Raw genomic sequence first — 25,000 nt, 5'->3', positions numbered from 1 at the left:
TATACTGTCAGGGGGTTTTCATTGAAACTCCATGACATGGATGACCTGCAACTTCCTGATGTTAAACTCAGACAAAACTGAAGTTATTTTACTGGGCCCTGAACACCTCAGAGATCAATTATCTGGTGATGTGGTTTCTGTAGATGGCATTTCCCTGGCATCCAACACCACTGTAAAGAATCTCTAGTTATCTTTGACCGAGACTTGTCCTTTAACTCCACGTGAAGCAAATCTCAAGGATTGCATTTTTTCATCTACGTAACATTTCAAAAATCAGGCACATCTTGTCTCAAAAAGATGCAGAAAAGCTGTTTCACGTTTGTTACTTCCAGACTAGATTACTGCAACTCCTTATTATCAGGCTGCTCTAATAAGTCTCTTAAGTCCCTCCAGTTGATCCAGAATGCTGCAGCTCGTGTACTCACAAAAACTAAGAAAAGAGATCACATGACTCCTGTATTAGCTGCTCTGCACTGGCTCGCTGTAAAATCAAGAATCACATTTAAAATTCTTCTCCTCACCTACAAAGCCTTGATTGGTGATGCACCATCATATCTTAAGGAGCTTGTAGTACCATATTGCCCCACTAGAGAGCTGCTCACTAAATGCGGGGCTACTTGTGGTTCCTAGAGTCCTAAAAAGTAGGATGGGAGCCAGAGCCTTCAGTTATCAAGCTCCTCTTTTATGGAACCAGCTTCCACTTTCAGTCCGGGAGGCAGACAGTCACCTCATTTAAGAATAGACTTAAGTCTTTCCTCTTTAATAGTCCTTATAGTTAGGGCTGAATCAGGTTTGCCCTGGTCCAGCCCCTTGATATGCTGCTATAGGCTTATAGGCTGCTGGGGGATGTTTTAGGATACACTGAGCACCTATCTTCTCTTCTCTCTCTCCTTATGGATGAATTTACATCTCTCCATTGCACCTTATTAACTCTGCTTCCTCCCCGGAGTCGTTGTGACTTCACGTCTCATAGGGTCCATTGGACCTGGAGGTGTCTGATGCTGGTGAGCCGGCCTCCCGCGTTGCGCCCCCCCCCCCCCCTCCTCTCACCTCCTTCTGTTTCATGGATTGGAGTTCCATTCATACATTGTCATATTCATGTAATGTGTTTATGTAACTCTGTAACTCTGTTCATTCTGTACACATAACATCTATTGCTTCTGTCCATCCGGGGAGAGGGATCCTCCTCTGTTGCTCTCCTGAAGGTTCCTTTCCTCCCTATTTTTGGGGTTGTTTTTTCTGATCCGATGTGAGGTCAAAGGTCAGGGATGTCGTATGTGTACAGACTGTAAAGCCCTGTGAGGATAATTTGTGATATTGGGCTATACAAAATAAACTGAATTGAATGTTTTTCACAATTCATGTGTGATTCTGACAGATTCCTAATGTCCTTTGACCTCTTTTTTGACCTTTTGTATCATGAATAAATTCCGACAACCTTCTGGATTAGTTGCTGTTGACACAACAGTAGAGCGTTCATTTTGAGAGCAATACATCTATTTCCAATTGAATTCAAGACTTGGAAGTGACAAAGACTTGGTAGAGTGCTCAGCCTCTCCGTCCGAGGCTCCAGGCTACGTTAGCCGCTACTAGCATCACACAACCCTAACCTCCAGCTGAAGGACTCTGGTTCTGCTGCCACCGTGAGTCCACAGCTCTACGAGTGCGTCGCTAAATCAGTGGAGAACTCCCGTTTCCATCCTGGCCTTTAAGTAAGAACACAGGAAATAGAAGCTATTTGACTGGACAGCAGCTTGAGAGCAACATATGATAGGGCAGCTCAAGAATATGAGCACTTGCCTTTCCCCCCAAAACTATAATCAGTTATTTGGTCAGAAACCAAACTCTCCATGCATGTAAATCACACACTGACAATAGTTCTAATGAGGTTTTTTTTTTTTTTTTACATGTTGTGGCATAAAAAAAAGAAAAACCTCCATTATGGAAAGAAGGTAGAAAATGGTGTTCCCAGATAGTTTTGGAGAGAAAGGGTACAATGCACAATAGAAGCAAAGACAGAGGGTGACAGGAGGGGAGAAGAAACCAGGGAAACAGTCCCTTATCTCTGCAAACAGCAGCATGCCCGGCCTTGGCAACGCACACGTAGCCAAGACTGGCATGCTAAATCCCCCTGGCATATGTTGGCACGATGGTATCCCGTATGCTCACACACACAAGGGGGGGGGGGAAGAGAGAGAGAGAGAGAGAAACATGAAGAGTACGTGCTCCACATTATAAATGCAGTCACATCTGGGTGAAAGGGTGATATGAGAGAGGGGGGCAATTAGAGATGAGGAGAGACTAAAGTGGACTGCAGAGAGAAAGGGGGGAGCGCTGGACAGATGGCAAGTGTTGCGTGACAGAAGACGATGGAGGAAGACGGTGACGGAGCAGTCAGAACGAGACCTCCGCGTACTGGAAAACTTGAGCCCAGAAACAAGAAGCGTCGTCGGCACTTGGAGGGGAAAGGAAAAGCTCTAAATGGGTCAAAAACTGAAATAAAAAGCTGCTTTTCCCCAGATAAAGAAACTGTGTTGTATCCATCAGAATAGAAAGAAACCAGCCAAAGAGGCCACTAGAACAGACAGAAATACACTAGTAATAATTCATCACATGTTCATATAAATATCCATCTCTCAACTCACTTTCATGATGCATCCGATACATGAAAGGCTTTCCGTTGACAGCGTGTTGTCTTCAAGGAAAAACTAAACTGCAGGATGTATCAGGATTTCTTTTTTGGTTTGTATCCAATATGATTATGAAATAAGGGGTCTGGACAAAGAATCGGAACAGTAGATCTGTTTTCTTGCTCACAATAAAACAGACCACTAATGCTGCGTTCACACCAAAAGCGTTGCGAATGTTTGGCTCGAGTAGATCCCATGCAAAGTCAATGCACAGACGCAAAGTGAAAGATTGACCCAATACAGCATTGAGACGCTCCGCTTTTGGTGTGAACGCAGCATAACAAGAGTGCATGGTCTTGTTTTAACATCTCCAGACGTCTACGACAGACAGCGTGACATCAGCAGACAGAGAGGGAGAGAAGTGTTTACTGACCTGGAGTCAGCTCCTTCCAAGATGCGATCAGCCTGGTCGCCGATGACTTCCTGTCGCAGGTAGTACAGCATCCTCACGCGCAGCAACACCCTACAACAGTCAATTAGTTTAGCTAGAAAACAGAGAACCTCTTCAACAAATATCATAGTTTAGAACTATTAAGACTTTGTTAATTAATAAATAATTATATGAAATTAATTAACCTGAACATTTTTCACAGTTGACCATTACTGATCTAATGCAAAAAACTAAAATACTGTGGAAAAATGTATTTCCCAACTTGTTATTGGTAACATTTCCTAATAAAGCCTCCGATATGAGATATTTCATAACCACTGGCGCGGCTAGACTGGAGGACGTGCTGTACAGAAGCGGAAGTTGCCGGATCTAAAACTCAAGGGGAAACGTTCGTAGCTAAAAAAACAAGTGCAGAATCATACATTATAGCCTTCAGCGTTTCTACAACTGCTGTCCAACAGCCAACTAGATGGCTTTCTGCTCTGGATACGAACAGGAAGGGGAAATAATTGAAAGGACAGAGAGCGGCAGCACTAGAGGGGACAGAAAGTTTTGGAGAGGCCACGAAGACGGGGGAAAGGTATAGAAGCCCGTCACTTGCGACTCACTCTGCAGTGTGTGTGTGTGTGTGTTTGTGCATCAATGGCATCACAACTTGCCGTGTGTGTTTGTTGGCAGGCTGTGTGAGCTCATCCATCAATGTGCCAGGCCTGATTAGCCACACAACGCTGTGCTCCAGCCTAGCAGATGGCACCACATAATCACCCCCAAGTGTGTGTGTGTGTGTGTGTGTTCTTTCACCCACTTCCAACAGGTCTGCCTGCCTAGCACCTGGCCTGGCACACAGCCAGACACACACACACACACACACACACACACACGCACACACGCACACAAACAAACTTCCCCCTCAAGAAGAAGACAAAAAATATCTTGGGATTGAGGTCTATCTCCCCGACAACAGAGGAGAGAGCTGACCACGGGTAGCGATCCAGCGCGCGTGTGTGTGTGCGTGAGTGTGTGTGTTAAAGCCCCTGCTCCGTCCACATTAGCTTGGTATCCATCCACTAATAACGCTTTCATGAACTGTTACTGGGCCCCTCCGTTGGACACCAGCTCCCAGGATGTCTGAGTGTGCATGTTGCATGAGAAAGCCCTACTTGTTACAGTGGTGTTTCAGGTGTCTCTTGTAGCTATCCTCTTGCAGCAAGTGGTCCGGGTTGCAGCTGGCCAGCCAATCAGCTCGCGGTGTCTGTGGAGGCGGGGCCAGGGGCTTCCCCTTCTTGCCCTTCCTGCCCCTAGGGACTGGAGTGGAGAGACCTGGAGAGGAGGAGAGTGAGAAGGGGGGAGGCAGAGAGACACTTTTCAGACAATGAAAGGGTATTTCTACAAAATGACAACCTGTAAACAGCAAAATCCACAAAACAAGATAAAACACGGCTGATTCAAGTTTTTTAAAATAATTGTAATCTAGTTTTAGCTGTCTTCTTTTAGTCAAAATGCTTTCTCACTTAAACTTCAGAGTATATGAAGTCAATCAATTCCAGCCCAAAACCAATCATTTGTCATTTTAGTTTGATCTGATCAGTCTGATGACAAACTCATCAAACTTCCTGACTGTTAAATGTTAGGGGCCAGCGGGTCAGTCACACCCACCGGCTCGTATTGAGAGAGGTTAGTGTTACCGGAGTGGTTGGTCAGCGTCTTGGTGGTCCCGTCTGCACTTGGGGTGATCAGGTCCCAGATGAAGCTCTTGATGTTCTCATCTCCGCGGTAATGCAGCAGGCAGTAGGCCAGCAGGGCCCTGCAGATCGTCTCCACGTCAGCCTCCTTCAGGGGGCGCTTAAAGCGGCCATGAGCCAGGATGTCGCTCCACCTGCCCCACCTAAAAGACAGACGGGGAGGCACGCCGTCAGCCTATTACATCAAATATTGAATACACAGCATTCACACAAAAGTCTTAGAATTTTTTTTTTTAGAATTAGCAAATGTAGAACAATTAAGATTTTTCCCCTTTAAATATTAGTTTGTTTAGTAAAACAAAGAAAGAAGAGAACTTAAACACCAAAGCAAAAGTAAGCAGAGCAGAGGTCAGCACTGTACCAACCAACAGTGAAACAATAGAACGTGATAGAATTAACAAACTATACTAGTAAAAAGGGGCGATATACACATCAACTATTGTTCTACGTGGGATTTAATTTAGCAAGTGACAAGGTAGCAAACAAAGTAATTGATGGACGCACACACACACACACACACACACACACACACACACACGCACGCACGCACACGCACACGCACGCACACCAGAGAGCAAGTGATCTAAAGGCTGATGTGGTGGGCCGCGTCCTGTTCGCCACTGAAATCTTTCCACTGCCGCTTCCAAATCTCCACTGAACCATGCAACCTTCCTCTGACTGATTTCAGTGATGGGGGGTAGAGGGGTTAGACTGGTGGACGAGGGCGAGACGGATGATGGGAAAAGACAACAGAGCTGCGTGAGCGCAGAGGACGGGCCCAGTCAGACAGTGTTTTTGTGTCCTACAGCCTCAGGCCACGAGACTAGACTGTAACAATAACAGCGTTGACATCTCACGAGCACCACGGTTCCGTCTTAACGCTGGCGCGCCCTCACACACGGGCACGCCGAGTCAGCTGTGAAAATGCCGATAATCACTGTCTGTGGTAAGTGTGTCAATTTGCCTCTGTGTGTGTGTGTAACTCAAAAGGCAGTGATTATTGTGTACTGGTAAGATGTTCTTCCGTCACTGCACAGTTTAAAAGACATTCTAGTCGAACAGTGCACTTTACAGCTCTAATGTAATAATACATGCATCGTCAAATGTCTACAGTTATTACCTGAAGACAAATTTAATGCATTTTAAATCATTTAAAGCAACAAAAAAAACAGGAGTAATTTAGGTGGCCTCTTGTTTTAGAAAAGTGGGCGTGTGACAGGTTTAACTTTAGTGTGTGAGCACCATGCTCACCAAGGTAACACTAGAGCACTTAAGTATTGAGCTTTGGCGGCGCTGGTGAGCCAAGCTAACCGTTTGACAGTCATTATGCTAAGCTAAGGTGGCTGCAGCGTCATATTAAGAAGATGGATGAGAGTGGTGTCCATCTTCTCATTTACTCTAGGCAAGAAAAACAAATGTAAACGGAGCACTTATTCCATTGGAGCATTTCCGCTCTGCATGGTGTCATATCATCTGTGGCCCCTAATAAATAGCCTGAATCTGAAAGAAACACTTTTCATACAAGAGACATCATGGGTTCATTGTTTTAAATGAGCCAGTGGTCAACATTACTCTGGTTGTCGAGTAAGAAATATGAACATGCGACTGACCCGTAGACCAGCAGGTTCTTCTCCACTCTGAAGCACTCGGACCGGGGGTACCCCTGGGTTTTGTCCTGGGGCCGCCGGGGTTTGGACGAGGGCTTGCTCGGCTCGTCCTCGTCGCTCTCCAGCTCGGAGAACTCCAACATCTCGTCCTCTTTGGCGCTACTGAAGTGCCGCGTTTGCTTCCTCACCCTTGGTGTGTCGATCACGAGCGTGTTCTGGAGACAAAAGTCAAAAGCGTCAGGTCTCCGTACTTAGTGTACTTCCTTCTTTTTATATTATTTACCAAGAACCTGGTTTCAATTACAGATGGCCTGGAATGCATCCAACGCAATATGCAAAGCACCTTCTGCTGTACTCCTGTGAGGCGGCCCATTTGTACGTATCCTGTACATTCTGACTTCTGTGACGAGGGCGAACCCTGAGAGTACACGCCGTCTTCTGTACTAAATCACATTAATTGGATATTCGGCCCGCGTTTCATTCTTGATGCTAAGAACATTTCTGTCGGGCTCAAACAAACTGCCGTTAATTATGTTGTCTAATGAATTACATTTTTGCTCAATTAATTAGATTTATTTCCCTCCCCCCACCCCCCACTTGCAACCATTAATATGCGCAAACAGGGCAGTAGTTAGCTACGCAATTATCACAGAGCGCTGCCGTCGTTTCCATTTGAACATCACACAATGAGAAATCTCGGGAGTGAGGGGGCGGCCCCATGATCCTGGGGCTGGATTAAGTGTTCCAGTGGAGGGCCCTCCACCAGAGAGTAGATGAGTGAACCAGGAGGGACAAATACACAAATACAAAAAGAGACGGGGAAGCAAAGCAACAATATAAAGATGGCTGTTAGCAGAGCACTCAACGGGTGTGTAAGAATGTGAGCGAGCTTGTGTTCCCGTCTCTGTCTGTGCGTGTGTGTGTGAGCACTAGCCTAAGTGATATCTCTGTACCCTCCAGGCATCTGCGCTCCGTTAAGTGGAGCTAAGCAGCTTACTCTCTCTCGCTCAAACACACACACGAGAGCAGGGAAACATGGGTAATTAAGGAAGAGAGGAGATTCCCAACTGTCAATATTAATCTCTCTCTCTGCTTCCCTCCTGATCTCTGTCTCTCCCTCCTCCTCACTTGTGGTGATAGTGCTGACTAATTACTACTGCTAGTCACCTTTCCATAAGGGGACACCACCAAGTGTGTGAGTGAGGCCTTTGAGCGCACCCCAGAATTTGGAAGCACATTGTGATCGAGGGCGGGGTTTACACCGCAGGTGTGTGTGTGTGTGTGTGTGTGTGTGTGTGTGTGTGTGTGTGTGTGTGTGTGTGTGTGTGTGTGTGTGTGTGTGTGTGTGTGTGTGTGGGGGGGGGGGGGGGGGGGGGGGGAAGAGAGAAGATAGTACCCGTCCATTGATGGCATCCAGGTCAAGCTCGGCCTTCTTGGCCCATTTCTGCCAGAAGTCCGGATCCTCCAGGGAAATGTCGGTTCGGTTCCCCGCTGCGACAAAGCTGGCCTGCAGACGGAGGAGAACTCGTTGGTCAGCGGCGCATCATCAGACAGCGTGAATAGACTAGATGCAAGTGAATAGGGGCAGTCCTATTACCTTGGCGAAAGTGGAGCCCTTGCCCTCGGACTCAATGGTGATGGTGTGGGTTCGTCTCTGGAGGATCTGGTCGATGTCTTCCTCGCAGAATTTCGAGCCCTCATCCTCCTCGTCCATCAGAGCCCCGTACGCTCCCTTTCTCAGCAGGTCCTCCACCTCCTTCTTGGACAACGGCTGGACCTTTAACCGGAGATGGGACACAGGAATGTTAGCGTCTCCAGTGAGCGTAAAGACACCATCTTTTTGTAACGTCTGGGGTACCCCTGCACTAACAAGAGGAATCAGACATGAACAGAGGGGTCTGAGAACACTGAGTGTCAGCCATGCGACTGACGTAGATCCTTTATAGCTTTATATGTTTTAGGATACACTGAGCACCTATCTCCTCTTCTCTCTCTCCTTATGGATGAATTTACATCTCTCCATTGCTTCCTCCCCGGAGTCGTTGTGACTTCACGTCTCATAGGGTCCATTGGACCTGGAGGTGTCTGATGCCTGGTGAGCCGGCCTCCCATTGGCCCTGCTGATGCCCCGCCCCCCCCTCCTCTCTACCTCCTTCTGTTTCATGGATTGGACTTCCATTCATACATTGTCATATTCATGTAATGTGTTTATGTAACTCTGTAACTCTGTTCATCTGGTCACATGCCATCTATTCATCTGTCCATCCGGGGAGAGGGATCCTCCTCTGTTGCTCTCCTGAAGGTTTCTTCCCTTTTTTCCCTGTCAAAGGTTATTTTTGGGGAGTTTTTCCTGATCCGATGTGAGGTCAAAGGTCAAGGATGTCGTATGTGTACAGATTGTAAAGCCCTCTGAGGCAAATTTGTAATTTGTGATATTGGGCTATACAAAATAAACTGAATTGAATTGAATTAATGTTTATTTTGAAAATTATCTTGCTGATCAAAATGTCCAAGTAATCATAAATTTGGCTACTTGTTGAGGGAACCAGTGTGACGGCAACAAAAAACACATCATCCCCAGAAACCAGCTGTCTGACACATGGCCCACTAAACAGATTTGCTGAGAGGACATTGGCCAATATGATGCCATCGCTGCAGATACTAGATGTGTGAGGTGTCTGATGCGCCTCACCCCACTGTTGGCGTTCTCTCGTCCACTCATGCTTTGGAGGACGGCCTTGTCCAGGCCCAGCTTCAGACTGGCCTTGTCGAACATCTCCCTCTCGTAGCTGTTCCTGGTGATCAGACGGTAGATCTTCACCGCCTTGGACTGGCCGATGCGGTGGCACCTGGCCTGGGCCTGGAAGGGGGGGACGCAGTCAGGGAGTCAGAAACGTTGTCCTAACAGCAAATCTCACTTACTCTTCCTTTCTGGCCAGCAGAGGCATTGCTTCCAGCACCGGGGCTCTAACGGCTCCATGCCGTGGCCGATCAGAGCGGTTCATACCTGCAGGTCATTCTGGGGGTTCCAGTCGGAGTCGAAGATGATGCAGGTGTCTGCTGCTGTTAGGTTGATGCCGAGTCCTCCAGCTCTCGTACACAGCAGGAAGACGAAGCGGTCCGAGTCGGGTCTGGAGAAGCGGTCGATGGCTGCCTGCCGCAAGTTGCCGCGAACTCGGCCGTCTATCCGTTCGTAGGGATATCTGGACACAGAGCGGAGCGTTATTATCGGTCACCAACCAGAAAGGTCAACACTGTAGAATACCGCAAAACATATCGGGACGCCCCCGACACATCTCGTCTCCACTCTCACCGTTTCTGGATGAGGTAGTCCTCCAGGATGTCCAGGCAGCGGACCATCTGACTGAACACCAGGACTCGGTGTCCGCCGGCCTTCAGTTTGGGCAGCAGCTTATCGATGAGCACCAGCTTACCGGCGGCCTGGATCATGGCTTGGAGGGCCATGTCCGGCATGTCCGCCCTGCCGCCATGGGAGTCCCTGAAATCCTCGGCGATTTTCTCTTCCGCCCCTGTATGTGGGACAACAATTCAAGTTCATCAGGACACAAAGACATTATGAGTTTGGTTCACAGACTCTTCAAACTTGTGTGTGTGTGTGTGTGTGTGTGTGTGTGTGTGTGTGTGTGTGTGTGTGTGTGAATGCATGCGTGTGTGTGTATGCATGCATGCGTGTGTGGTTACCATTAATGAGGTAGGGGTGGTTGCAGCATTTCCTCAGCTCCATCATGGTGTTGAGGAGGTTGGGGACGTTTGGTCCTCCACCTCCACTTCCTCCTCCTCCCCCTCCTGTGCCTCCTTTTGACAGGAAGGAGAAATTCTTCTCCAGAATGGCCCTGTAGTATTTCTTCTGGATGTTGGTCAGCTCCACCTGCCGAAAAAAAGTTGATTCAATTAATTTCTTCTTTTATAAATTACGAATGTTACCAACGCTTGCACGAACCATTGTCTCTTTGAGTTTCGACAGCGAAATGTCTCGGTCCTACCTCGATGATGGTCTCCTCCTTCGGGGCCAGGTTCTTCTCCACGTCCTCCTTGAGTCTTCTCAGCATCATGGGCTTCAGAATGGCCTGCAGTTTTTGAACCTGAGACAGACAGACGCAATGTTAACACTTGGGGAATGATGGAACCGAAAAAGACGACAATCTCTGTGTTCCCCCAGTTCAGAGTTGTCAGTTTACCTGTTCTTCAGTCTTAAGGTCTCCGAATTCAGTCATGAATGTCGGTTCGGACGGGAACCGCTCGGGCTCCAGGAAGTTGAGTAAGCTGAAGAGCTCCTCCACGGTGTTCTGGAGAGGAGTTCCCGTCAACAGAACTTTGTGCTCCTGGAGGAGGGAAGGAAGGAGGAAATGTAGGTTTTTAAAATGGGAAGCAGGATGTCTTTAGGACTTGAACGCTTAAAGGGAAGCAGGATGTCTTTAGGACTTGAACCCTTAAAGGAAGCAGGATGTCTTTAGGACTTGAACGCTTAAAGGGAAGCAGGATGTCTTTAGGACTTGAACGCTTAAAGGAAGCAGGATGTCTAGAGGACTTGAACGCTTAAAGGGAAGCAGGATGTCTTTAGGACTTGAACGCTTAAAGGAAGCAGGATGTCTTTAGGACTTGAACCCTTAAAGGAAGCAGGATGTCTTTAGGACTTGAACCCTTAAAGGAAGCAGGATGTCTTTAGGACTTGAACCCTTAAAGGAAGCAGGATGTCTTTAGGACTTGAACCCTTAAAGGAAGCAGGATGTCTTTAGGACTTGAACGCTTAAAGGGAAGCAGGATGTCTTTAGGACTTGAACCCCCAATGGGAAGCAGGATGTCTTTAGGACTTGAACCCTTAAAGGAAGCAGGAAGCAGGATGTCTTTAGGACTTGAACCCTTAAAGGAAGCAGGATGTCTTTAGGACTTGAACGCTTAAAGGGAAGCAGGATGTCTTTAGGACTTGAACGCTTAAAGGGAAGCAGGATGTCTTTAGGACTTGAACGCTTAAAGGGAAGCAGGATGTCTTTAGGACTTGAACGCTTAAAGGGAAGCAGGATGTCTTTAGGACTTGAACGCTTAAAGGGAAGCAGGATGTCTTTAGGACTTGAACGCTTAAAGGAAGCAGGATGTCTTTAGGACTTGAACCCTTAAAGGAAGCAGGATGTCTTTAGGACTTGAACCCTTAAAGGAAGCAGGATGTCTTTAGGACTTGAACGCTTAAAGGGAAGCAGGATGTCTTTAGGACTTGAACCCTCAATGGGAAGCAGGATGTCTTTAGGACTTGAACCCTTAAAGGAAGCAGGATGTCTTTAGGACTTGAACCCCCAAAGGGAAGCAGGATGTCTTTAGGACTTGAACCCTTAAAGGGAAGCAGGATGTCTTTAGGACTTGAACCTCATAGTCTCATAGTAACACGTTTCAGGTATTGGGTGATCAAGTTTCTACAAGACCTTTCAAAAGCTAAAAAAATAAATCCTGCTCCATGTTTCATCAACCGGTACTGTGCGCCAAGAAACTACAACACATTCCTCTATAATGGGGGGCGTTTTAGTGCCTTGAGCTCAAGTAGTACAAGTAAGACCATGTGACAGACTTTACTCTTCCCAGCTGTTCCAGCCCTGGCTGCCACTCACCATGTCCATCATTTTGAGTCCTTCCAGTAGTTTGCAGTTGCGGTTTTTGAGGCGGTGGGCTTCGTCAATCACCACGCAGCGCCATGGCACGCTGCGGAGCTCCGGGCAGTCGGTCAGAATCATCTCGAAGGTCGTTATCAAGGCGTGGAACCGGTACGCTCCCTTTATTATCTTACCCTGGAAGGTGGGAATAAAAGGGAGAAGAAGGAAGGTCAATAGGAGTTATCTTAAACCCCTTTATTATCTTAACCTGTGGATCTGGGGGGGGGGGGGACAGTTTTCCCTTTAAGTAAAGAGCAGTGACTGTGGGCCACAGCAGCTCCGTACACTTGTGTGGAAAAGTAAGAGAAGCTCTAAAATAGGAGGTTAAAACTTGTGCTACGTTTATTCAAACCAGGTCAAATAAAGAATAAAACTTATAGCAATCTAAGACATGGCAGAAACAAACAGGTGGGGTCTGCTGTCTGTCCGCCATCTGTCTGCAGTTAAAGCAGGCGGTACAGGAGAAAAGAACACGCCGTCCATGGCGACCTTGAGGATTACCTCAGCCTGGATTAGGGACAAGCAGCTAGCGAGGACGCAGCTACTCCAGCTTATTGTCCACGGCGGCTCACTGTGGCATAGGTTGCACTGAGAGATGTTAGCAGCATTGTGCAGTAGGAGCTTACAGCTACAGGACTGTAAAGAGCTTACACAGCAGAGGAGCATCGTCCAGCCCCTCCTGGCTGGAGATTTCCCCTGTCCGAGGAGGCGCTCGGATCTGCTGACTGTCGAGCACAACGGTGTTGACTGTGCAGCTACGCCAGCCTCATCCTCGTTAGTTCTCATACAGAGCCGCCAAGAGGATGTACAACCAGCAGTCCGGATTCTGTGTGGTTCACTTGGCAAGCTGCTGCAGTGTGGGCCGAGCTACCGTCTATTCTGCCGGACTAGTCACACTCAAACACTCAGTGACAGAAATAAGGCTGGATAAGACCTTGTGCCTAACTTTAAAAATGATTTGCTCCTTAAAAGGACTAAAATGTTCATCAAAAACCTCTATAAAAATAGTATATTAGTATTATTTTCCACTTAAACCGAGTAGTCTTTTAACCGAAATTCGTCTTGATCATAACTACCCAATATTCATTCATTCCCAAAATGTTACGCAATTTATTTCTAAAATGCCACTCGGGTTCTTATTATTTGCTGTATAAGCAATGCTAGGAGGATTTCCCCCAGTCTGGTATGTGTAAATGATTAGCGACATTGATTTTAATGCATTGCATCAACCACTGCATAATACAGCGCAACAAGGAACACATTATGTATTTACCCAATAAGGTAAACATGAAAAAATTACTCTGCTAGAAAACAAGAAGTTAGACGCCAGAGCTCTAGATTAAACACATGATATGGTAGAATGTATGACTTTATACTGTAATGGTCATGTGGTTCTTATGAGTTTCTATGGGGACAGTTTTGTCCTTATGGGTCTGAGAGTCTGTTTCTGGCCACACACTATTAGGACTTGCCCAAATGTTTCCCATTTGCATTTACGCAAACCAAATTGATAAAAGAAATGTAAAAGCCAAAAATGTTCCCTTTTTGTGTCCAACACTTGATGCTCATTGAAGCTAAAGACAAAGTAAAAATAAAAAAGGCATTTTCCAAGTTCTACTTTGGTGTCTGCGTGTCAAGTAGTAATTTAATCTAGTTACATCCATTTAATTAAGCATGTCTAAAAAGAAAACGAAAACAATCATGTTAATATAACAATCTCTCTCTATTCAATTCCGGTAAAAAACAAACAAACACCTAAAGCCAGATTGATGGGCCCCATTTACCTGTGCGTCTCTGTAGTACATCTCGTAGGCCTGGATCGTCTTGCGGCTGGCCTGGCTCCCGTGGTAGACCACCGCGTTGAGCTCGGTCCAGGTCCTGAACTCCCTCTCCCAGTTAGGGATGGTGGAGAGCGGGGCGATGACCAGGAATGGCCCCTCCATACCCTTCATGTAAATCTCGTTGAGGAATGTAATGGACTGGATGGTCTTGCCGAGACCCATCTCGTCCGCCAAGATACAGTTACGTCTGTTGGGGGAGGAGTGAACGAAAGGCTCAGAACACACGTTTGTTTCACTAAACCAGTGAGGACCCCAAAGACAGATACCTGATACTCTTGAAAAATATGTAATTCCTTCAAATTTCCCATCGCCCTAAAATACACATATAGTACCGCCATGACTCAGGCCTGGGAACAGATAAATGTACATGTGCTCAGACTTAAGTCCAACTGGCAGCATGTGTTGGTGTCTACAGACTCTTTTGGTGCCATCAGAGCACGCGTTTAATCCATGGATGGCACCGGAGGGAGAACTTAGACCACACGAGGCTCGAGGGCCACTTAATGTCCACTTAAGACTATTAAATGAGGTGCCATCACACATAGAGGCCGGCAGGAGCAGTTAGGGACTCATTCAAACTAAATTAACTTAATGCAGACTTACGAGTTGTACCAGTTGAAGGTTAGCCAGTTAAGGCCTTCGAGCTGGTATTCCCTGAGTGCGTTGGCGTTCTTGTAGTCCATGGAGCCCTCCAGCTTTTTCCAGTCGGCTGCAGGAGGCCGATCCTAGACGCACAGTAAATTATTTATTAAACGACATCGAGGCTGAACAATCCTCCTGAAATCATTGGTGCAAAGATGTGGATTTTTGAAAAATAGTAGATGGGTTTACGGAGGGTTTCACTGCCCCGTGGAGAGGTAATAGACTTATTCATTAATTGATTGAAAAAAGAAAAAAAAGATGCGGCTACTATTTTGAGAATCAATGGATTTGGCTGCTTTTCGTCCCCGAGATATGATTGAGGCATGCAGCAGTTTATTTTTCTTAGAGCAAGAGTCCTGACCCCCCTTTTAAGCTACATGTTGATCCACATGACAAATCCATGTGACTGTGGTTTAGTGTGAGGAATCTCATCCTAAACATGTTGACAAGTTGACGTTTTGACCAACAGAGTCACAAGACATTCATCCTCTGGGGAAGATATTTCTTTTTTGGGCCAACCGGCCTCGAGCTACACTGCTAGTGTGGCTAAAATATATAAGAATATAAAAGCTGCCTCTGTGGAGTATTTCCTACAAGGTCGTTAAAGGGATAGTTTGGATTGTTTCTAAATTGGTACAAGGTTCTTTTAGATGGTGTGGAGAACAGAGACAGGAGAACCAGCACAGGAGCAAAGCAACGTGTTGCTGTGGACGTCTTTTAGACGCCTGAAAGAATCAATATCATCTGAGGTGAATGCTGTATTTAGAATATTCTCCACTCTTCATCTTGGTGTCAGAGAGACCTTTCTGTCAGGGAGCTGAAGACTTCATAATACTTAGAATTTATATAGCCCTTTACTAGACACTCAAAGACACGTCATCTGTGCTCTCTTCAAAGCCACCAGACTCCATTCACAAAAACAGGAATGTTACCGTTGCAGAACACAGGAGTTGCTGGTCTACCTCCATTATTTAGTTTGTTGTGTTATTGTGAAAACAGATTTGGATTCACCAGTCACAAACAAACTAACCGATGGAGGCACCGGTAGACCAGCAACTGCTATGTACCGAGAGATACAATTACAGGTTTAAAGAGCTGTAAAGAGCAAAGGTAACGGCTTCATTTCCCGTCAGAAAGGGCGGCGTGACATCCATCCATCCATTTTCAATACCGCTTATCCTCATTAGGGTCGCGTGGGCGCTGGAGCCTATCCCAGCTGACAAGACAAAAATCTAAATATAGTAGACACCTGAACTGATTTTGTTAAGCAGTACATTGCTTTGCTCCCGTGCTGGTACTCTAAACTGTTTTCTCCATCTGCTGTAGGGTAATACACTAACTATGGAGAAGTGCCTTATACAAACACACTTTAAAAAGCTTAACCTATCACTTTAAAGAGAAACGGTAAGCAGCAGTTAAATAGATGGACACAGGGAGAGAGAGAGAGAGTGGAGTGATGAGGGAAAGACCGCAGCCAGTCAGCTGCTTCTGTTCAGCATTAAACACACTGTTAGTGGTTTGGCTTGGCCACAAGAGTTGGCCGTGTGTGAGTGTGAGAGTCTGAGTGAGTGTGTGTGTGTGCACGCACAAGCGAATGTGCAAGACCACAAGAACGTGGCCCTGTGGAGAGCAGTTAAGGGAGCTGTAAATCTGGAGGAGGAAGGAGCAGGCAGCAGGCCAACACACACAAACTGGGACACAAGGGGGGCTACTTGCCACTTTCGTAGTGTTGGGTGTGCGCGCTGCGATGCGTTCATATTCCTCTATCTTGGACTGGTCGATGTCGGCCTTCAGCTCCCAGGTGGAGTCTTCGTAAGGCAGGCTGCACCATTTCACCAGATACAAGGTCACCGTCTGAGCAGGAACACACACACACACACACACACACACACACACACACGGAAGATTTAGTGAGAGGGTGTGTGTGGAGGGGAAGAGACTCAAACCCCATGAAAGAGGACAGAGAGATCAAAGCACCTCTCCGTTTTCATCTGGGCTCTCTGAGATGTCCAGGACACGGTCCACCTCCACGTAGTCGGGGTTAAAAGGCTCGTCGTCCATCTGGATTGGGGGGGGGGGGGGGGGGGGGGGGGACAAAGTGCAGGTTTACTGTCAGAAGCAGGGAGACGGTCTTTACAACTTACAGCAGGTTTTTGGGTGAGGATGAGCATTTTCCATGTGCTTTTTTATTTTCCACTATGTGGTTTCCTGGAGGTCTGATGGGTCAGTATACATTATCGTACAAAGCTGTATAAAGCGGTGTTGAATCCGCAAGATAAAAGACGGATTTAGACACGTGAACACTGAGCTGTGAGCAGTTCTTAATCCAGAACCATTTCTGCTGGTCGACTGGACCTAGACAAGGGGATTGTGGTTGATCCGTGAGTTCAGTTTAACCATCACCTTGTGAAAAACGTTTCACTGCCGATTCACTGTGCGATCAGGAGATCCGCTGACGGCATAATGCTTTCTATTCGGTCCCTGATACATCGTTCACAAAGGGGAGCTGAAGTTGACGGGAGAGCCGTTAGCAGCACCGCTAACGGGGAACGTACGGAGGCTCCATTTACGCTATGATGCGCTCATGCTCTGTTCAGTGAACATCATGTGTTCATACTGCATTTGTACTTTTGGACAGTTGATTGAAGGAGATGTTTTCACAGCAATATAAAATAAATATTAGAAAAGTTTCACATCCGAACACTAGATCTTAAAAGTTTATAATACATCATTTATCGTCAATAAAAATACTAATTTGAATTGGTTTATGCACATAATCACTACACATATCGACCCACGAGCCCAAGCAGTCATAAAACCCTGAAGAGCGCAGGTCTTACCTCCGTAATGAAGCTGTTGAGTTGCTGCTTGGCCCGGAACCTCTTGACCTTTTGGTGTATTCTCTTGTCCTTCTCCAGCTCCTCCAGGTCTGCCCAGCGACAGTGGAGGTACGAACTGAGACACACACACATTTCACTCCGATCAGTCCTATATCAAATTCCATACCGCCGATCGTGTTGGTTACATACTTATTTCATAGTTGTGAGGTCAAATTTGTGCGCGCAGCTTCAATCTTATTTGCTTTATAAAAAAAAATGGCAGAGAAAAAACTCACAAGCCTTTGAACTTGACGTAGAACTCCTCCACCTCCAATTCCTCCCCTGACTCCAGCTGGAAAGAAAAGACAACCAAAAAAGGTTAATAATGGAAATGTACTAGCTTTGAATTTAGCGTCAAAAGTTATATTATATACACGCACACGTGCTATTTAATTGTATTGTATTGTATGTATGAACATGTTTGCTGCTGCTTCACTAAATTTCCCCCTGGGATGAATAAAGTTAAAATATATCCTATACACACACGCATGCATATATATACACACACGCGCATATACACGCAGACATGCATATACACAGACACACACGCACATGCATATACACACGCGCACACTTGCAAATATATGTATAAATGTGTGTAAATATTATGTTGTATTATTGTTAGTGTTATGATAGATATCCTCAAACTGAGGGACAATATTTCATTCATTTAGCTTTTTGTGATAAAACAGAAATGCCAGAACGAAGCTTGGAGAAGTAGATGGAACATTAGAAATATGCTAACGGACTATACTTCCGATATAAAGATGGATTATTAGTCAAAGGGAAATATGTGGCAGACAAGACAAACATTAGAACAGTGTTTTAAAAAAAAAAAGGCCTTCATGTTTCTCTGTACGAACAGCATGTGTGTGGGGCAATACCAAAACAGTAGCTCATTCAAGCACGACCGTCCACTTCCATTCACCATTACTACTGTAACACACACACACTCTCTCTCTCCCTCTCCCTCTCTCTCTCTCTACACTACTACTACTGTAATGCCATGAATCATCAATCACACACACAGCCTGAGGAAATGCTAGCTTGGCGTCTGGCGTAGCTAGCATTGTGGTTTTGGCTGGATGCCAAGCCCGAGGTCAACTCTGAATGGAGCCGTGTGTGTGTGTGTGTGTGTAGGTGGGGGGTAACCCATTGGCAGCTGGCGAGCAAAAAAAAGTTGGCTAGCGACTAGATGCGCGTGCACGTGTTGGCTCAGGGATGAGCTTTCTTTAGACGAGCCGCCTAAAACAAAGCCGGGTAGACACACACGCAACGCACACGCACATAATGACACATAAGAGCTCTCGTCTCCGCTTACAGAGTGAATACACGCTGTCTGAGCCACGCGCGTGTGTGTGTGTGTAATCTACTCAGGCCAGCTGTGGAGCGGCTAATCAGATGCCGTAAACCGTGACTTCACCCTATGTGTGTGTGTGTGTGTGTGTGTGTGTGTGTGTGTTGTGTCGTGCATCTCACCTGTTTCTTGGTGATGCGTTTGCTCATGATCTTCTCCACGACGGGCCCCTCTGCCTCGGCCACGTCCTGCAAACACACAGAAATATTCTTCTATTAATTTTGTAAGTGTTGGTGCTCCTTCTGGCCTGGAAGAAGAGTTTCCCTCTCCTGCTAGTGGACAAAGCTAAATGGCACCGGTATGTTTGAACGTTAGTGCCAACGAGTTTCAGTGCCGACACCAAAACGGTACTTTTCCTTCACTACACAAAGATTGTCTTTATAAATTATCCACTTGCTCTAAACACAAGCAGCTGTACGAGAGTTTTGCCCGAATAAAATACAAACTTGAACTGCCATTTAAAAATAAATCAGGGACAGATCAAGGATTAAGTAGACCAGATTAATGATGCCAGCTTTCCATACTTGACCAGTTTTGGATAATTGATACTGCAGACACATTTTGATTTGTTCCAAATTAGGCTTTATTTGCTTGGAAAAAGGTGCCATACTTTGGAGACTATTCAGTCTAGTGACCTACACCTTGGTATTAGGGGGGCTCGACTCTCTTGCCACTGTACCTGTTGCTGTGACGACGACGGGGACTTGGGTGCCGGCGAGTCGTCTCCACTGTCGTCATCGTCCGAGATCCGGAACTCCAGATCCTCCGTGTACCTTTTCCTCTTCACCTGGCGGCTGGAGCGGCGCTTCTGTTGGACAGAGGGAGAGGACATCAGCTGTAGATGCGTGACCCTTTGCAGAAATACCTGGCTGCAGCCGGGTGACCAGTTACCAACGCCCCCCTCCCACTTCGTTCATTAGAAATGGCCACTGGTCGTAAAGCAGAGGGAGGTGTGTACATGCAAAGAGGCCCTCGACACAACACATCAGAGTGCATAACATGTGACACCAGATTAGAGCAGCGATGGAGACGGGAAACCTCAGGCCGTCCACTGCCAGGAAACGCACTCAAATTTCCATTATTCTCTCCCATATGGTCCAGCATGTTTACATCCGTGTTTATGTCAAAAGGTTGCCAAATAATAAGGATGTGCGAGTCACCACTGCGGCGAGCAAGCTAAAGAGGACGCTTTCATATCCGAACGAGAGCCGCGACACTTTACGTCGCCAATAGCCAGCTGCTACTCTGTTTACATGGCCCACATAATCACATTCGCACATAAAATATTTATCCAAAGGGGTTCGAGGAGCGATACGGTGGAGCCGTGCTTTTTTTACCCTCAACATTTCGAATTGCATTTCAAATAGTGCACTGAAAAGAAAAAAGTTATTTTTTTTTATTTGCAGCAGCTGAAAAGTTGCTGACATTGCAGTGTGAACTTGGTCTGCTTGGTCTGTCAACACGGCCCGTTTACACCACAAACAGCAGACGCCTACTGGCCCGCACCTTCTTTCTCTACAAGGCTGCGCCGCAGAGGCATGCGAAGAACAGAAAAGTCAAAAAAGGTTTTATGGCTTTCTGCTTTCCTCGCTGGGCTTCCCGAAGACACGTTTTTTTAATCCCTACCTGGACACCGTCATCGTCCTCCTCCTCAGGAGGCGAGGGGGGTGGAGACTTCACCTCCACGTCGTCGCTGACTGACGGCTCTCTTTTCCTCTTGGATTCCTTCTTAGCAGCGCTAGCTCCGCCGTCGGACTCAACCTTCTTACTGCTGGAGAGGAAGAAAAGAAAACAAATAGATGTATATTCACTGAAGAGACAAGTGTTGGGTGGGGGGAAACCAGAAGAACAAGTCCTTAAAGTGTTTCCTCTTTTACACTACAAGACGTGTGTACGTGTGTGTGTGCGTGCGTGCGTGCGTGTGCGCATGTCTGTGCGTGTGTGTCCCAGGGCAGTCGCCATGTTTGATTTACCCATTTAGAAATCATTAGTGTGCCTCAGGCTCTGGCACACAGGGGGTTAATGTGATGAAAAACTGTGAAGAGGCAGAGGGAGCAAGATGGAGAGATACAGGCACAGAGAGGAAGAGAGAAGGGGGGGAGGGGCAGAAAGAGAGAGACAGGCAGACAGAGAGAGGGACAAGGGAGAAAGAGAGGCCCCAGAAGGGGGGGGGGGCTGAAAGGCCCTCAAGCTTCCTCTAATCTCTGGCATGGAGAGCAAGAGGAGCTGGCTCTATCTGAGACACACAGCCCAGAGGAAGAGAGAGAGGACACTCAGCCCCCCTCTTCTGTCTCTCAGTACTCTGAAGTACTCCGTTACTTCAATATGTTGTGAAGGCGCTCTACACAATAGCGATGTTCAAATAACTGCTGTGTGCTCTAAGTGACTGTTTAGGAAAATGAGAAGAGCAGCAGTGTGAAATGGTGATGCATTATATCTGCATCATACTGAGGAAAGTGTCGCCTTCACAACTATTAACCTGATGAACATCAAATAGTTTTTGGTGCACTTTTGTTCAATGTGGAGATTGTGACTTGTGGCTACTTCCATTAGGAGTAGAAACACCACGCTGTCGGTCCTGTTGGGACTGCAAACACACAAGTCCATTAGCAACCCTGTGTGTGGCCCAAGGAGCGACCCGGAAGAGCCTTAAACTTGCATGCTCTCTTCTGACCACCAGGGGGCGACTCCTCTGGTTGTATAGAAGTCTATGCTTCATGTGTTAAAGCTGCATTCTCTCTCCTGACCACCAGGGGGCGACTCCTCTGGTTGTATAGAAGTCTATGCTTCATGTGTTAAAGCTGCATTCTCTCTCCTGACCACCAGGGGGCGACTCCTCTGGTTGTATAGAAGTCTATGCTTCATTTGTTAAAGCTGCATTCTCTCTCCTGACCACCAGGGGGCGACTCCTCTGGTTGTATAGAAGTCTATGCTTCATGTGTTAAAGCTGCATTCTCTCTCCTGACCACCAGGGGGCGACTCCTCTGGTTGTATAGAAGTCTATGCTTCATGTGTTAAAGCTGCATTCTCTCTCCTGACCACCAGGGGGCGACTCCTCTGGTTGTATAGAAGTCTATATAAATGACTCTACTTCTCTTGATGTATTCCCTCAGTAAACATTGTAAACATTAGTTTTTGGTCTCAATCTCTAGTTTCAAGTCTTCGATACAGTGTGATGTTCATTTAGTACATTATGGTCATTTAGAGCCAACCATCAAGCAGGGCATGCTTGTTGCCATAGTGTCATCTTTCCCACCAAGTACATTTTGTTCTTCCCATTAACCAGACAGGATAAGTTCCGTCACGGCATTTGGTTTCCTACGAGAGGTGCTTGTTTTTGCAAACCTGGAACTGGATTCCCAGGTGGAGCGGGCTATCCCGACCCACCCATGCTCTTCTTAAATTACCAAAATACAGTTATACATTTCGGCCATGAAGGACACATCAACTTCCTCTACTAACTCACTATAAAATGAGATTGTGCACAACAGCTGTGTCTTTCGTAGTTTGCGTGTTGCCCTTTACAGCACTGTATGCCTGGATATCTCTCTCTCTCTCTCTCTCTCTCTCTTCCTCTCCTGCTCTGTGCCTCTCTTCCTCCTTCCCTCCTGCTGGCTCCCCCTCTCTCTCCCCCCGTCTCTCGCCCCCTCTGTCCCTGGGGCCCTTCTCCTTTCATCCTCACGCCAAAAGCAATCACCATCTCCCTGGTAACGGCTGGTCATGTGACCTGCACCTGTTCCTCTGGCTGGTCGCCACACGCTGGAGCCATCTGGCCACACACACACACACACACACACACACACACACACACACACACACGGCTGCCTTCGCCTCTCTTCCTCCTAGCGTCTTCGTGGCATCACTTCTCTCTTTAATCACTTCATCACCTCCCTAAAACTCTCTGCTCTGGTCGTTCTCTTCAGTCCTCTTCCTCTGATGCTCTGACTCTACTCCCCCCGTCTAGTTGTCCCCAAATGCTTCAAATTGGACCACGATAAACTCGCAACAAAAAAAGTAGGTTGGTTACGCTGCTTCTCTGTAGCAGTAACACACAATTCTGGTCATTCTAGACAGAAGCGGCAGATAAATCCATATTTAGCTTGGAACCTACTGAGTATGGATGGACCGTGGAGAAGTTTACTTGTGGAGTGCTGAAGGGACATTTGTTGTAGCCAACAGGAAGTTAGCGTTGCCCTGGTTCCCTCGTCAAAAAGCCAATGCGATTCTTCCATTGGCTTTTGGATTGGGCAGAAGTGCAACAAATGCTGACGTGGGACTAATTCCTGCAGCATTCTTTACTGCAGAGGGGTTAAAGCCCCCCCCACTGCGTTAGAGTTCGGAATTTATTAAAACCTCTATTGCCTTTAATTAAAGTTGACCACAGTCCTTGGTAGCCCTAAAGGAGGAGACCAGCCGAGAATTGTTCACTCCATTTAGAAGCTGTATTAATGTATCAAAGGATTCGACTGGCCCCGACGGCGCTTTATGAAGAGCCTCAGTTCATCTGGGCCTTAATGTTGCGTTCACTCCCGCGGCTCTCACTCACGCCGTCTTCAGACATGCGGGTCGGCTGTCGCAGCATTTCTCAACTCACTGCGACCAGAAAGAATTTAACGCAAGCAACACTGCTTTTGTATCAAAGTGTAAACGCACAGCACTCCCACTGTAACAAAAAACAAAGATAATAGTAAAAAACTAATAAAAAGGTTGCTTTTTTCCCAGCTTAAAAGCTCTATAAGCCCACTGATCACCATTTGGAGCTACCGCCTGAATATAGCAGTCACATAGCTCCCACAGGAGTTGGTGGAGACCAAAACCAGAGCTATAAGAGTGCATTCATCAGGTGGACACACACGACAAGAATTATGGAGTTGCTCTGTAACTGCTGAACGGGTAAATAAGCAACCTTTTGCTACAGTAATGTGCGGAAGTTGTGTTCATAACAAATGTGGTTATTGCAAGTTAAGAACCAGGTAGGTTTTTATATGATAGATTGTGTCTGAGAGGCTGGTAAAAGAAATGGAGCTTAAGCTTAAGTCTCCGTATAAGTCAGTCCTGTCAAAGTGTACTACCCCCCCATCCTCAATGTCTCTCATTCACTCTGCTGTATACTCGTGGGCTTAGAGCCTGGCACTCACACATGCCGGGCCAGCTGTGGTGCACTGTGTGTGTGTCAGAGGAGCTGAGATGCTCCTTTCAGGTCGGGGATGGGTAAAAGAAAAGACAGGAAGCGGTGCAGTGGAGTAAAATGTAAAATATAGGGAGTGAGAAGAGTAGACGTGAAGAAGAAGACAAATAAAACGGGGGAAGGGTGAGGGACACCTGCTGTGATGAGTCATACCACTGAAGCCCCATGCACACTCGCCGCATGGTAACTAAAAAAAAAAAAAAACTACACCAGCGGCCAGAAGGCAACACCAGTGTTAAAAGACAGACACACACACACACACACACACACACACACACAAACACACACACAGGTGTGGCAGCTGAGCGCTGGGTTATTTATAGATGTACTTCCTCTGAGAGAGGGAGACAGGGAGCAAAGGAAAAGAGGGATGGAGAGAGCAAGGTCAAAGTGAGCTGACTGGACTAGTAAAGCACACGATTCTCTCTGTAGCACACACACCTTCCTGGACAGCTGACGCCAACAGTGTTGAATGCATCCGTCTCTGCATTAACATCAAGTTGTTATTGACTAGAAGTCATACTTTAACCCTTTGAACACGTTAAAACTAACACAACTTAGGCTGAACACACTGCCGGAATCTGTGAAACACCATCTACTGCGGTAGTTCCGGTGATCCCAAATGTACATCAGATAAGTCAAAAAAACAGCGTGAGTGACTCGTGACGCTTGGGTGGCTTTCGATTGTACGACTAACACGGTGTAGAATGTCCTCAACAATATGGTGACCCGGGGAACTCGTGTGCAGATACTGGAGGAAATCTGCGGACATTCTAGGCTCGGGCGATATGACGAGATTATCTCAAGACGATATTGGCTGGCCACAAAAATCTGAACGTGTCCAGGATAACTAAACCACATTCAAATCCTCAACGCAGTCTCATGTTCTCCTGCTCTCCATGCGGACTAAAACGACAATGATTTTAACAGAGATGTACATTATGGTTCTGACAGATAGTTAACACAGGGCACGCTACGCTGGAGAGTAAACGGTTGTTGACCA

The 25,000-nt window shown here is 46.7% G+C and overlaps 1 protein-coding gene across 6 annotated transcripts in view; it reads right to left on the bottom strand.

Moving 5' to 3' along the window:
* chd7 (chromodomain helicase DNA binding protein 7) overlaps positions 1-25,000 on the bottom strand; it is a 66,976-nt gene that overhangs the window by 13,498 nt on the left and 28,478 nt on the right. For 5 of the 6 annotated variants that reach the window (XM_034555676.1, XM_034555680.1, XM_034555677.1 and 2 more), the window contains 22 exons: positions 20,436-20,580; positions 19,489-19,617; positions 18,932-18,997; positions 17,689-17,744; positions 17,414-17,528; positions 16,551-16,634; positions 16,290-16,427; positions 14,535-14,656; positions 13,875-14,118; positions 12,049-12,225; positions 10,630-10,773; positions 10,435-10,533; positions 10,133-10,319; positions 9,744-9,960; positions 9,438-9,633; positions 9,123-9,290; positions 8,028-8,207; positions 7,827-7,937; positions 6,434-6,645; positions 4,767-4,966; positions 4,242-4,401; positions 3,064-3,153 (listed from right to left, as the gene is read on the bottom strand). In XM_034555676.1, coding sequence (XP_034411567.1) covers positions 3,064-3,153; positions 4,242-4,401; positions 4,767-4,966; positions 6,434-6,645; positions 7,827-7,937; positions 8,028-8,207; positions 9,123-9,290; positions 9,438-9,633; positions 9,744-9,960; positions 10,133-10,319; positions 10,435-10,533; positions 10,630-10,773; positions 12,049-12,225; positions 13,875-14,118; positions 14,535-14,656; positions 16,290-16,427; positions 16,551-16,634; positions 17,414-17,528; positions 17,689-17,744; positions 18,932-18,997; positions 19,489-19,617; positions 20,436-20,580 — 3,240 coding nt within the window. The remainder of the gene's footprint in view (positions 1-3,063; positions 3,154-4,241; positions 4,402-4,766; positions 4,967-6,433; positions 6,646-7,826; positions 7,938-8,027; positions 8,208-9,122; positions 9,291-9,437; positions 9,634-9,743; positions 9,961-10,132; positions 10,320-10,434; positions 10,534-10,629; positions 10,774-12,048; positions 12,226-13,874; positions 14,119-14,534; positions 14,657-16,289; positions 16,428-16,550; positions 16,635-17,413; positions 17,529-17,688; positions 17,745-18,931; positions 18,998-19,488; positions 19,618-20,435; positions 20,581-25,000) is intronic. The other variant, XM_034555679.1, reaches the window with a different exon arrangement.

This window comes from Cyclopterus lumpus, chromosome 17 (genome assembly GCF_009769545.1).
Source record: "Cyclopterus lumpus isolate fCycLum1 chromosome 17, fCycLum1.pri, whole genome shotgun sequence".
NCBI lineage: Eukaryota > Metazoa > Chordata > Actinopteri > Perciformes > Cyclopteridae > Cyclopterus > Cyclopterus lumpus.
This window is presented reverse-complemented; position numbering and strand designations above follow the sequence as displayed.